The sequence below is a fragment of the Patagioenas fasciata genome, chromosome 1 (genome assembly GCF_037038585.1).
Source record: "Patagioenas fasciata isolate bPatFas1 chromosome 1, bPatFas1.hap1, whole genome shotgun sequence".
NCBI lineage: Eukaryota > Metazoa > Chordata > Aves > Columbiformes > Columbidae > Patagioenas > Patagioenas fasciata.
Window position 1 is genome coordinate 7,707,369 of NC_092520.1, and position 12,090 is coordinate 7,719,458.

The following is a 12,090-nucleotide window of genomic DNA, read 5'->3' on the forward strand; positions in this document are numbered from 1 at the left end:
CTTTAGCAGTTCCATCTCTGTTCCACTGACCCAGACCTAATTCAATTTTTTTGCTTGTCTGCAACTTTTCTTCATCAGCTACCTTCACTTCCCAGCTCATGGTTGCTGGGTTTTTTGTTGCAGTTTCCAGATACGCCCTCAAATCCTTGGTAATGAGCCTGCTACAGTTTATTAGCCTGAGCTCAGCTTTGTGCCTTGCTGGTTTTGTGCTCCACAAGGGCTGATTTCTAATAAACCTGAAATCCAGCCAAAACACCTGTTTTAAATTTGAAGATACGTCCAAGTAGTAGTGCTCCCCAACTCACAGCTTCCTTAACTGTTTGCAATAGTATGAAGAGTGGAAGAAGGCAGGGATGCCAGCAGCACCCCAAACACCAAAGCACCCAGAGGGAAATGACACTGTTGCGAGAAAGTGATATACATAATAAATTACAGAGGTCATGCTGAGGCAAGGTTTTCACCACCATACAATACACAGGGGGAGAAACAGTGCTGTCAGTTCATCTGTCCTTCCAGGGTAGCTGGATGCCAGGGAAAGATTGACAATTTGGGGAGCTTGTGAATGCAAGACGAACGTTTTCACAGGAACTGGATCCTGACTCTGGAAGGACTTCTCACAAGAGAAAAGAATGTTGTTTAGTTTTGCCACTTCACTAAATATAGGACTCCTATCTTTGCATTAGTTTCTCTTCAGATACATACTCCTTTCTCCTTTCATTCTCAAGCACACCCAGGCACACAAACAAAAAACAAATGAGGAATAAACTAATCAAACTTGTTTTCTTCAGGTCAGAAAGGAAATGAGATATCATTTTGATTTCCATTTCCAAATCTTTGGGAGGTGCTCAGATATTATCTGTCACAATGCTTCAGGCTCCTCACTGTAATGGTATCAAGTGGCTCCCAAGCAATTAAAAAGCAACAAACAATTACAAAAATACATTTTCGCATCACTTCTCTTTCCCATTTCTGCTTCTGAACAAAAATAACAAGCAGAATTTTTAACTGAGTAGGGTAAAACTGTGAGGTTTCTGTGCATGTGAAGAGCTGTAAAAAGGCTAAATTTATTTTTGGTTTTGGACCTCTAAGACCGAGGTCACTTTTTGTCCCCTAAGGAATGAGATATTTTGTCCAAATGTGGCCTCAGAAACTCCTAGAGTCACAGGCTTCCTCTGTTTGGATAGCTTCACTGTTCCTGGAGAAATCAACGGGCATAATCAGAGAGGAGCTAATGGAGCCTAAATTACTTAGGCCAGTTCCATGGAAGTTCTCCAAATAGCAGCGTGAAATGGGGTGTTGAAATCCTGGTCCTAGCTGAAGTTAGCACAAAAAATAACCAGCAGTGTCAAAATTATTTATATCTCTGATTTACAGTATAATTTGGAAACAATACAAAAAGATGATGTATGCACGGTGATATGCATTGCTTTATCAATAGCCTATAGCAGTCTCAGTGTTTTCATGTGCAAAGCTTTATGCTAAAGCTGTCTTATCTCAGAATCTGCCGCTGTGCACATCAGTGATTTATTTCTCCAGCATGGATACCTGGGACTCCAGAAGCAGTTCTGAAAGAGCCAAGAAATACAAACACAACAGCATCTTCAAAGAGCCTGGCATTGTGAAGGAGGCAAGTTCTACATGTGCGAGCGCTCCTTCCACACACGCAGCAATTGCATTATTTGGGTTCAGCTTTCACCAGATGTCCTTCTTCTGACACCGATTTTCCTTACGCATTATAAACAGATAATCCTACTTATACATCCTGTCAGGCAGACAGAGCTGAGTATCATTTGTATACTGCTTCTGTTTAAGTTGCCTAATAAATATTTCAGTGGCTTCATGGATGAGGGACAGTTCCAAGACAACTCGTCAGGAGGCACTTCTGGGAGAGGAAGAACATTTGTCTGCCGGAATCCTGCGGTTTCACTGTATTATTCGCTGCTGTGTGTTTGGGAAGGAGGAGGAGAGCCCCGTTGGAACAAGTAATGAAAGTTTCAGAGCTGGGAGGCTGCGGCTGCACTTTGACAATGCACAGTGAGAGGTGGCCACTCCAATAGCTGTTTCTCGTTGTTCCACTGCGCCTGGGTCATATAGGTATGAGGCTTGCAGAAGGGACAGTTAGGGAACTTCTATGAACAGAAATATGAAGTAATTTTGTACAAAATCCCAACAAGCCAAGGGCAAAGCCACCAAGTCCAAGAGCCCTGAGAAGCAGAGTTAGCTGGGTAGCAAAGCAGGGGGGAGGCTGATCATGAAAGACCTGAAAACCACCGATATTTTATGCTCGCCGCAACGTACATTCGAGACATTTTTGGCAAGATTTCTAACAAAAATAACTCCGAGGAGAAGCACGATCGCGGCAGCCACACAGCTCCAAACTCCTCATCGCCCGTGAACAGATTTTTCCCTTTACACTTTTAGTGAGGTGACACTTGAAGGAATTTCCACAAAAAACTTTCCAAGCTCAGAAATACCTAAGAGGGCGGGGACACCCCCACGAGATTTTCACACAGAACTTTAACCCCGCCCTGCCGCACCAAACCGGGGGCCACCAACGGTCCTGCCCTAGGGGAGGGGACGTACCCCCAGGCACAGCCCAGCTTTGGGGGGCTGTCCCTGTGCCCCCGCCCTGAGGCGCTGAGGGGACGGACCCGTCACCACCCCCGCCCCAACGGTCCCGGCGCAACCGCCACACCCGCCCCACGTGACCCCCGCCCACCGCCCCCGTTGTTGCACTGAGGGGCGGTGCGTGTCACGTGGGCGGGGCGCCGTGGGCGTCACGTGACGCGGCGGCCCGGCAAGGTCCGAGGAGGAGCTCCGTCGGCGCCATTTTCCTGCGGCGCCCAGTGTGTGTCCCCCTGTCCCCGGCCCAGCGGAAGGCGCGCAGGGGGAGGGGACGACGGCTGGGGGAGGGGGGTGGGAGGAGGAGGAGGGGTCCCTGCTCGGGTGACAGGTCCGTCCCTGAGGGCGGAGCGGGGGCCGCCTGCGGCACGGCGGGGTGAGGAGTCTGTGCGGCACCATCCCCCGGCTTAGTCCTCCCGTCCCGGCCCCCTGAGGAGGGAGCGGAGCCGCTCACCGTCCCAGCGCCGCCAGCAACCCCCGCCATGTCCGGCCAAAGCCTCACCGACCGCATCACGGCGGCGCAGCACAGCGTGACCGGCTCGGCGGTCTCCAAAACCGTCTGCAAGGCCACGACCCACGAGGTCATGGGGCCCAAGAAGAAGCACCTGGACTGTGAGTACCAAGGGCTCTCCCCGCGCCTCCCCACAGCTCTGCCCGGGTCCCGTGGAGCGGAGTTCCCGCTGCGGGGCTGCCGCCTTGGCCAGCCGGGGACGCGGAGCCGGGTCAGGCGGGGGAACGCTGGGGGGTTGGTAGGATCGGGGACGTGGCGATGGGAGCTTGGGAGAGGCTGCTGGGTGGATCTTTTGAGGTCCCTTCCAATCCCTGACATTCTGTGATCTGCTTTTCAGAAGGGGCCTCATTAGCCCTTCCTGATGCACAGGGCCCTGGGGAATGCGAGCTGCTGAAGCCCCTTTCCTTGGAGACCGGGAACCACAGAGGCCAAGCAGAGGGAATGGGCTGTAATTTCCTTACAAATTGATCGCATTTGTGTTTTGCTGGGGCTGTGCTACCCCATTCTGTACAGGAGGTGCAGGAATTTCAAGCTGATGGTTTAATTCTTTCCCACACAGTCTACTAGGAAAAAAAAAAAAAAGCTTTTCTGTCATTCTTGTTACTTTTCCATGTAGAAGAATATGAAATAAATGATTGAGGGGCTAATCTCTCTTAGTGAGGGTGTTCTTAGTCTTATCCTTTCTAGTCTGTCTCCTTCACTTGGGAAGATGGGCCTAAGAGGACTTTTATAGACCTTCAGTACTTGAGTTTAACATACCATACAGCAACTGGCAATTTTTCAGCTTAGATCCAAGGTGGGAAGGCTTAAAAGGTTTTCTATCAACTCTGTTCCATCCAGGTGACTCTGAAGAGAATGATGAGCACCAAAGTTCATATTAGTGTGCCTTCCACTAAGCTGTAAGATCACTGGACTGAGGATGTTCTTGGCTTGAATGCCTGAATATATTGCATCTATTTATTCTGGGCCTTTTGATGACCTGTCTCTCCCCTCTGCTTCTCCTTCACTTCCCTCAATGTGTAACAGAAGACACTGGAGAGGGATCTGTGGCCATGCCTTCTGTATGCATGCTTTCTCCTTTACTCCCACCCACATCTGTGAGGAGAAGGTTGGGCCTTCCTGTGTCTTGAATTTGTGCCTTCTGAGTCGCTCTGTATCTAAATGAGAAGACCAGATCATAGTACTAGGATTAATTGTACTGTAGCTATTCTTTTTTTCCACCAAAACATGTCTCACTTAAAGCTTTAAGAAATTCTTGTTCTGTGAGTACCTAGGAGGGATGTGATCAATTTTTTTTAGGGTAACCCCACAACAGCTGCCTCAGTTTCTTTCTGGTATTCCCTCTTCCATTTCATCTCTTGCCTCTGAACACTGAATAGCAACTGAGTGGCTTTGTTATTTTTGGTCAGCCCAGCGTGTCAGGAGACTGAGGAAATCTTTGGACTTTAAGTAACTTAGTCTCACATAGGGGAAGCACCTTGTCATACAGCTTAGATATGAAGTTGTGGTGTCACTGGATTTCACAGAACAGAAGGAGAAACTTTGTCAGATTTAGCCTGGAATAGCACTGAAAGTACAGTTTCAGTAATACGTCATTTAGCAGCTGAATTATTTCCTGATAAAAGCAATATGAAAAACATCAAACTGACCAGACAACCGCTCTTCAGACTGACGTGTATATGAGGGTGTGTGTACAAGGGTGGTATTCTGAATGCCATTGCTAGGGGACATCTAAACTGAGATGTTGCTGTAGAAGTGTGCTTGAACTTTGTTGTAAAGCTACCTGGTATTTGCTGGATGAGAAGCCAGTTTCTGTATTTCCCTTGTCTACTCTAGACTGTCAAAGGTCCCAGTTCCTGCCTCTTAGAGAATTCTTTTATCATAGCAGAGAAAACTTGTTTGTTTATTAGTTTTACTCCTTGTCACTTTTTAAGTGATTAAATGAGAGCATGGGTAGATAAGTTTTGTATACTGCCTTTAATAAGTTTTTTGGGGAGTCTCTGTTCCTGGCATCAGGAAATGACACATGGTTTTGTGTTTTGAAAATTTTCTTTGTTCATACTATTTATGGTTGTGTGTTTAGAAATTAGTGCTTTTTGCACAAGTTGCGACTCAAGCCCCACTTCTGAATTATTTGCACATATCTTCCTTTTACAACAAACATTTTAACTACTACGTAACTCCTATCAACTGGCATCTCACTGTGAATGACAATTAATATACCAGTCTTCATAGGTAGCATGCTTCTTAAATATTTTTCTAACTAGTGTTTATTGTGATAATGATAGTTAAAACTGACTTTAATAAAGGTTGTGTCCTGGATGAGTTGATAAGCTGAGTTTTCTAATACTGTCCTGGAATGAAGTCTTAGTTTTGTAGCATTTTTCTGTGACCATGACGTGTATTCTTGTTAAGGGGATGTTTTTATTGCTTGTACAGATCTCAATCTCTGGCTGTCCTTTTTCTGACATCCTGTCTTTATTAAGCTTGAGCTGTCATGAACACATTTAAGTAGCTCAGCCTCACATAAACTCATACAAATGAGTGCAACATAGGTACCTGTGCACTTTATTCCTATCCTTATTTGTCATGCTCTTGACTGTCGATGGAGTTCCAAAACTGAAGTGTTCCCTGTCCTGTGTTTGCATATCGCTTCTGTATTTCCCCCAGTGACTGCTACCTTAATAATCCAAGAGTGTAAAAAGACATTCTCAGCCCATAATGATAAAAATATAATCTACCCCAAATAACTTTCTTTTGCTCCCATTACAAAGCTTAATTACTTGCTTGGTTTGAGGGAGAAAGAATTCTAATTTACAAGTGGACTTGGCCGATGGTAGGTAGCAACAGTCATCTTATAGTCATATACTTGCACTCAGAATATGCTTTTTCTCTTGTTTTGGAGGTATGGTTTTATAGCTGGGGTAAGTATTCTCTGTTTTGTAATCTAGGTGCTACTTTTGTAATGATGGATTACTTGTTCTACAGTAATCAGAGAGGTTTAATAGTCTTGAAACCCTCCAAGCATAGTTCATGAAATTTCTCTTACAAAAAACCTACTTTCACTGGGACTTTGTCCTAGTTTTCACACCTGAGCAGTGGTAGCTCAAAATTGGTTTGTGGCTTTAACTAGTACGCTGTGAGTTATGCAGCACCTTCTTTTTCCCTCAGCTTTTGGTTGCTGTATTCAGTGCTGTGTAGTGATGCTAAGAACAAGTGCTCTAGGTTGGTCAACTGTAAACGGTGCTGGAAATCTTGTTGCCAGGTTTCACTCTTTTTTACATGATTCTGATGGGGGAGAGGTGTGGTGGATAATTCATATTAGAAGAACCAAAAGATACATAGTTAATGCTAAGTAGAAAGTTTCACTAGGTCAGTTCAGTGAAACTGTGGTAGGAGCCATATCTCGATCGCGTAAAACTTTGTGTATGTGTTGTGGAGTTGTAGCTAAACCAGCTTTGATGTGAAACACATTTAGGGTTGGGTTCTTGAATGGGCATGGCGTAGTAACCCTCTCTGTTAGCTAATGGGGCAGTTCTCTTTAGAGGAGAATGTGGATGGATGGCTTGGAAGGAAGTTGCAATGCTGTAATTATCCACTCTCAACAGGAAACCTCTGTATAGTTATGCCAGAATGTAACTTCCTTGACTACTTATTGTGAAGAAGAAAATATCTGTATTTTTAAAGATGATGCTAAACCAGCACCCTGCTCTGTGTTGTGTAGATGTTTGTGAGAGAAGCTATTGAAGTGAAAGTAAACTTAATTGAGCTTCCTTTGGAGCTTATTTCCCAGGTCTCTAGTGTCAGCTCATTTGGTTTTGTCTGGAGGCTACTACTAGTGCAAACAAAAGTCCAGCTAAAGATTTACTTTGTGTCTGTGCTGCGGACACCTTCTGTTTCCAAGTGAGATGGTTCGCAGAGGGTATCTTGTAGAACTGAGCGACAAGGATCATTGCTTTTCCCTGTATCTCACAAGAGATATGTAGTAAAGCTGGGAAAAAACAGTGTTTTCAGTGCTTGTCTGCCTTCACATGCTGAAGCATAACTGGCTTATTTCAGTGGTGTGGCAAGTTAACTCCCAGTGGCTGTGGATACTACTGTGTTCTCTGGTAGAAACAGATTATCCACGTTCCTCTTATGGTATTGTAGTACTTTACCAAATTAATATTTTCTTCCTGGTTTTGGCAGGATTACCTGGAGTTTGTTATTGCTTTACTTCCTATTTTATAGTTAAAATTCTGGATGCAATCCATTGTTTTTTTCTTGCTTAGAACTGTTCTATGTAACTGTAATTATTTCAAATACAGATAATTGCATTATTACAACTTTCTTTTGAAGTATTTGTTTTTCTCTCTGAGTTCTTCCATGATTCCTTTATCATTTCTTCCTTAGCCAACTTTTCCTAATCTTTTGCTAGAATTCCTTTGGAATATTTGTTGGTGCCTTTTAGTAGAGTACAAGAACTATCATACTCCTGTAGACTGCCAGAGGGCCAATTTTCTACCACAGCTGCTCATTTGCAGAGAGAATAGCCATTTAGTTCTGCAGCTGTTGTTTTATTTTACTTAGCCTGAAGCAATATTCTACTTTGAATGAAGTAAGAGGGAGGAACTAAGGAGGTGAAGCTGTAGGACACCTGCAATCAGCTTAATGTGAATCTTCACACTGACACTGTTTACCATCAGCTGTGGCTTTTCAGGTGTCATGGAACTTTGGGCTGTGGCTCTAATTGTGATTTTTTAAGATTTTTTTTTTTTTTAATGGTGCAGTCATCTTTTATATCTTCTAAAAGTGATGCTTGGAAGAGGCATTGTTTTGCTGTTCAGCCTGTGACCTAATGATCTATTTCAGGCTTTGGTTCCTAATCTTAAGATCAGTTTTTGATCTGTAGATGTGAAAGTTTTAAGTTGTTCCTAGTGACTTGGCTCACAAAGTAGCACTCGTTTGTGTAATAATACAAAAGAGATGACTTATTGAACATGGAATTCAAAGCTTCTCTTATTTTGCAATGAGTATGTTGCTTTATTTAAAGTACGTGGTCAGTATACTGCAGTAGCAAGTGATGCTGGTAGAATTCTGGGAAGTTCACTTGTCAGATGTTACTGATATCCTGCTCTCTGGAAAATGTGACATATTTTCTGAAGCAGAGATGCATTTTGTATTTGAAAGCTTATTTTTGTTTAACAACCTTCTTAAATTTAAGTTTCTCAGTATCTTTAAATCTTTGCACTCATTAATTATCAAACGTTAGTTTCCTCTTCAGAAAGAGCCCACTGGTGTAATACTGGTCAGGTATGTGCACACTCTCATTTTCTGTAAAATGTGCAGAAGCTGTTCTTTAAGCACGTTAGAAGAAATCAGGTAAGTATTGTAAATGATTCGTTCATAAAAATCATCTGAGTCCCGTAGTGGAGTAGTTATTAAACATTTCCATTCCATCTCCATTCGTAATACAAGTTTAAAGCACTAATCTCATGTTTGTGTTCTTCTATTTATTTTTGCAATCTATTTCTGCTGCAGCAATGAAAACTTTGCCTTGTGTCAAAGAACTGTTGTGTTTGTGGGTTTTGTTTGGTTCTTTTTTCCATCAGCGTGTGAGTTTAACCGTTTAGATTTCCTACCAGTTGAAGTCTTAATGCTAAAGTAGTTGTAATTTGGAGCTGAATGATATCTTGCAAAGTCTTAGGTAGAGGAGAGAGATTTTATTACTGATTACATCTGCACCAGATTAGAAGTAAGCAAGAAATAACCGACCAAAAATCTGCAAACAAGTGGAAAGGAATGAAACTGATATAAAATCATTGGGTTTGATATTTTTCTCGCTCTTTTAGCAGTCTTCTCCTTTGTCAAATGTGATTGTGAGCAAGCAGGGTATGAACTTTTCTTTGAATTTAAAAGGATACATCATTAATAAAACAGAAATGCTTATGCACTTCATTTCATCCCTAGATATACATCAGAGCTTTATCAGTTATCTGGTATTTTTCTAAACCTCAAAATTATGTTACTAAGTTCAGTGCTAACTTGTTTTGCTCTCAAATCTACTAATAGCAAATCCAAGTTATGAGTAATACGTGACAAATCAGCTGTTGAGATTTGAGAAATTAGGGAGCTAAGCTATATCTAACTGTGGCAAAATAGCCTAATGAAGTTAAGTGTTTCATAAAGACTTAACAAATACGCTGGATTTTCCGATTGTGACTAAAGGAGCTTTATTAAAGTAATGTTTATCTGGATCATTTGCAATAGCAAACATAAGGAAATTAGGCTTTTAGAAGTTTTACCTCAAAACTGAAGGTGTAAAATAGCAAGATGTACACCAAAATTTAACTTGGGAGTTTCAATTCCTAGCATGAAACATAAGAAAATTTACTGGAGTGAATGCAGGTGGCATAAAGGGGAAATCCTGTGGTTTTATTTGCATTCATGCCATGACATATACATAGTATTTAAAATAAAAAATAGAAAAAGTGGATTTTATGCTCATTCTGAGCTCTCCCATATAATTTCCTTCAGGCCCATGTTCGTTGACTGAGGTCCAGCTTACCACATCAACACCTCCTGTTTCTTCTTTCCATGTGCTCCCTTGAAAAGACACTTTTGAAATCTTCACTTAATGTTCTTTATGGCTTCCTCCCAAGCAAACAGTCCTTAAGCCACAACATCCATATACTCCAACCATGCTGCCTTGCTAGCAGCAGCGATTCTTTTGCTTATGTAGGAAGCAGTAAGTTTGCACGGGTTGAAACTACATTCTGGTATTTCACGTATTTACTCTACATATGGTACTTGCAGTAGCATGTAGCTCAGCTATTGCTGTTGCCAGCCCTGTGCTATGACATCAATTATGTGTCTCTATTGTTTGTAACGTTTGCCAATTTTTAATAGTTAATTTAATACAATTTAAATAAGGAATCCTTAATAACAGTTTCATAGTCAAATACTTAAAGCTTTTTCCATGTTAATAGCTTGAAAAAACTTTTTATAAATCCTGTTGAAGAAGGTGACAATGAAATTCGTATCATTTCTCCACAAAACACACCTTCTATCCCCCACACCCCCACAAAGCCCTAACAAAACCATCCCATTGGTATTCTACTGGACAGCATAAGTTCCTGAAGTTACAGTAGTAAACTGGATTTAAAGACCCAGAATGGATAATGCACCAGGTTTTAAACTAAACTCAAGTTAAAACCAGAAGTAAACATATTTTAAATGCATTTGTTAGATTTTTTTTTCAGTGCCTTTAATCTGGCAGCAAATCTGCTTGGAGCAGTTCTGTCTGTGATTTGTTGCTTTATCTGCCAAATCAAAAGGTTGAGTGTCTTGGCTATTAAAAGGTAGAAGTAGGTGTCTTCGTGTTCTTTGGCATTCTTAAGGGCTGCTTGTAACTTGCTTTGCTGTTGGCAATGTTTGGATTCTTCTGGGGTGGATAATGAGCTGTAATGTGATATAGCAACGTTCCTGTACCTCTCTTGCTTTTCAGATGCTGTTTTTTGTTGTGGGTTAATTTTGTTGTGTAGTGTTGTGTCCCTCTTTTTTCCCCTTCTCCCCATATCTTCAGAAGTCACAGCATTTTACCTGCATTTGTTTGCAGTTGCGCTTGGTTTGTTTGGCTGATATCTCCACTCTTGCTGATAAACGAGTCGATATTTAATTGAAAATTGGGTCGTATTTGAATTTCATTTATCCCCTTCGCCTCCCTCTCCCACTGCCCTGTATTGCCATAATAGTTGCAGCCATCATTGCAATCTATTTCAAACTTCTTGGTTTTTTTTCTGATCCACAACACTGTGTATTCTTGTTCTGACGTTATTTTTAATGTGAAATGTTAACTGTTGTGATGGTTAAGGCATCGTACTGAGAATGGTGGTGTAACTTGATTTGATTTAATTGTCTCTCCCTTTTTCTATCTACCAGAAACCAGTCTTACTACAGGTCCATATTCTTAAGTTTTGTATTTACATAAGTGATTATATCAGTCTGTAAGTTTTAGGGAGGGAATTCAGGTGTGTTATTTGCAATTACTTTTTATTCACCATGAGCTACAACTATCAAATCCAGGCTGCAGTTAAACAAGAAAAAACACCTTTCTGAACAATATCCTTGTGTTCTTTTTTCTTCTTGACAAACCAACTTCGTTTACTATTTAGAAATACACTGTAATCCTTAGGTAGCTTTTAATCTTGAATTAATTCTCACGGTGACAGTCAATGTCACTTTGCTTTCATTGATACAGATATGCTGTAATTAGCTGGTTTTTATTCAGATTACTGAATTTGGGCTTACTACCCTTTTCATATTTTTTTCTGTAATATATTAATAACCTGTCTTAGTAAGAGTTATTTCTCCTCAGAGCACTTGCATTTCAGTCATGAGTGTCACAGTATAGCACTGCAGAGTAAAGTTAAGAGTATCAAAAATATAAACAAAATGGATTTTAATTGTAGGAATGAAAGAAAAGTCAAAACCAAACATGAGCACTTTTGCATTCCTGGGCTGTAGTTATTTATAATAAGGATATGAAGTGCATAAGAAATAGCTACATTTGATTAGCTGTCTGATGGAAAAGCTCAAGATGCACAACTCCTAGCTGTGAACTCTTCGAAACACAGGGACTAGCACACTATGCTGTGATTTGGAGGGGGAAATGGTGGTCTGGATTTAACAGAAAGCTGACTCAAACTTTCTTCTAGATTGGTTCAGTTAGAACTCTTTGCTACAACACTAGCATCATTATGCCTATCAAATGTAATTTTAAAACATAAAATAGATAAATTTTCTGGCAAACTACTTTGCATTAAAAATATGGAATACGTGAAGTTTATTTCATTGCTGAATTTGCCATGTAAGTGGCTGGAAAACCAGAGAATCTTTCGTGTTGTTTCTCAAATACCAGGGAGCAGCACAGTTCAGCCTCTGATGTTTGGAGTTGCGTTGTTATGAATTTGAAGCTG

At 41.4% G+C, this 12,090-nt stretch overlaps 1 protein-coding gene across 7 annotated transcripts in view; it reads left to right on the forward strand.

Moving 5' to 3' along the window:
- Window positions 1-2,918: 2,918 nt before the first annotated feature.
- The window catches only part of PICALM (phosphatidylinositol binding clathrin assembly protein), a 73,399-nt gene continuing 64,227 nt past the window's right edge, over window positions 2,919-12,090 (forward strand). For 2 of the 7 annotated variants that reach the window (XM_071799799.1, XM_071799934.1), the window contains exon 1: window positions 2,920-3,234. In XM_071799799.1, the coding sequence (XP_071655900.1) occupies window positions 3,105-3,234 (130 nt within the window). In that variant the 5' untranslated portion in view covers window positions 2,920-3,104. Of the gene's footprint in view, window positions 3,235-12,090 lie in introns of all 7 variants that reach the window. The other 5 variants (XM_071799879.1, XM_071799967.1, XM_071799765.1 and 2 more) reach the window with 4 other exon arrangements.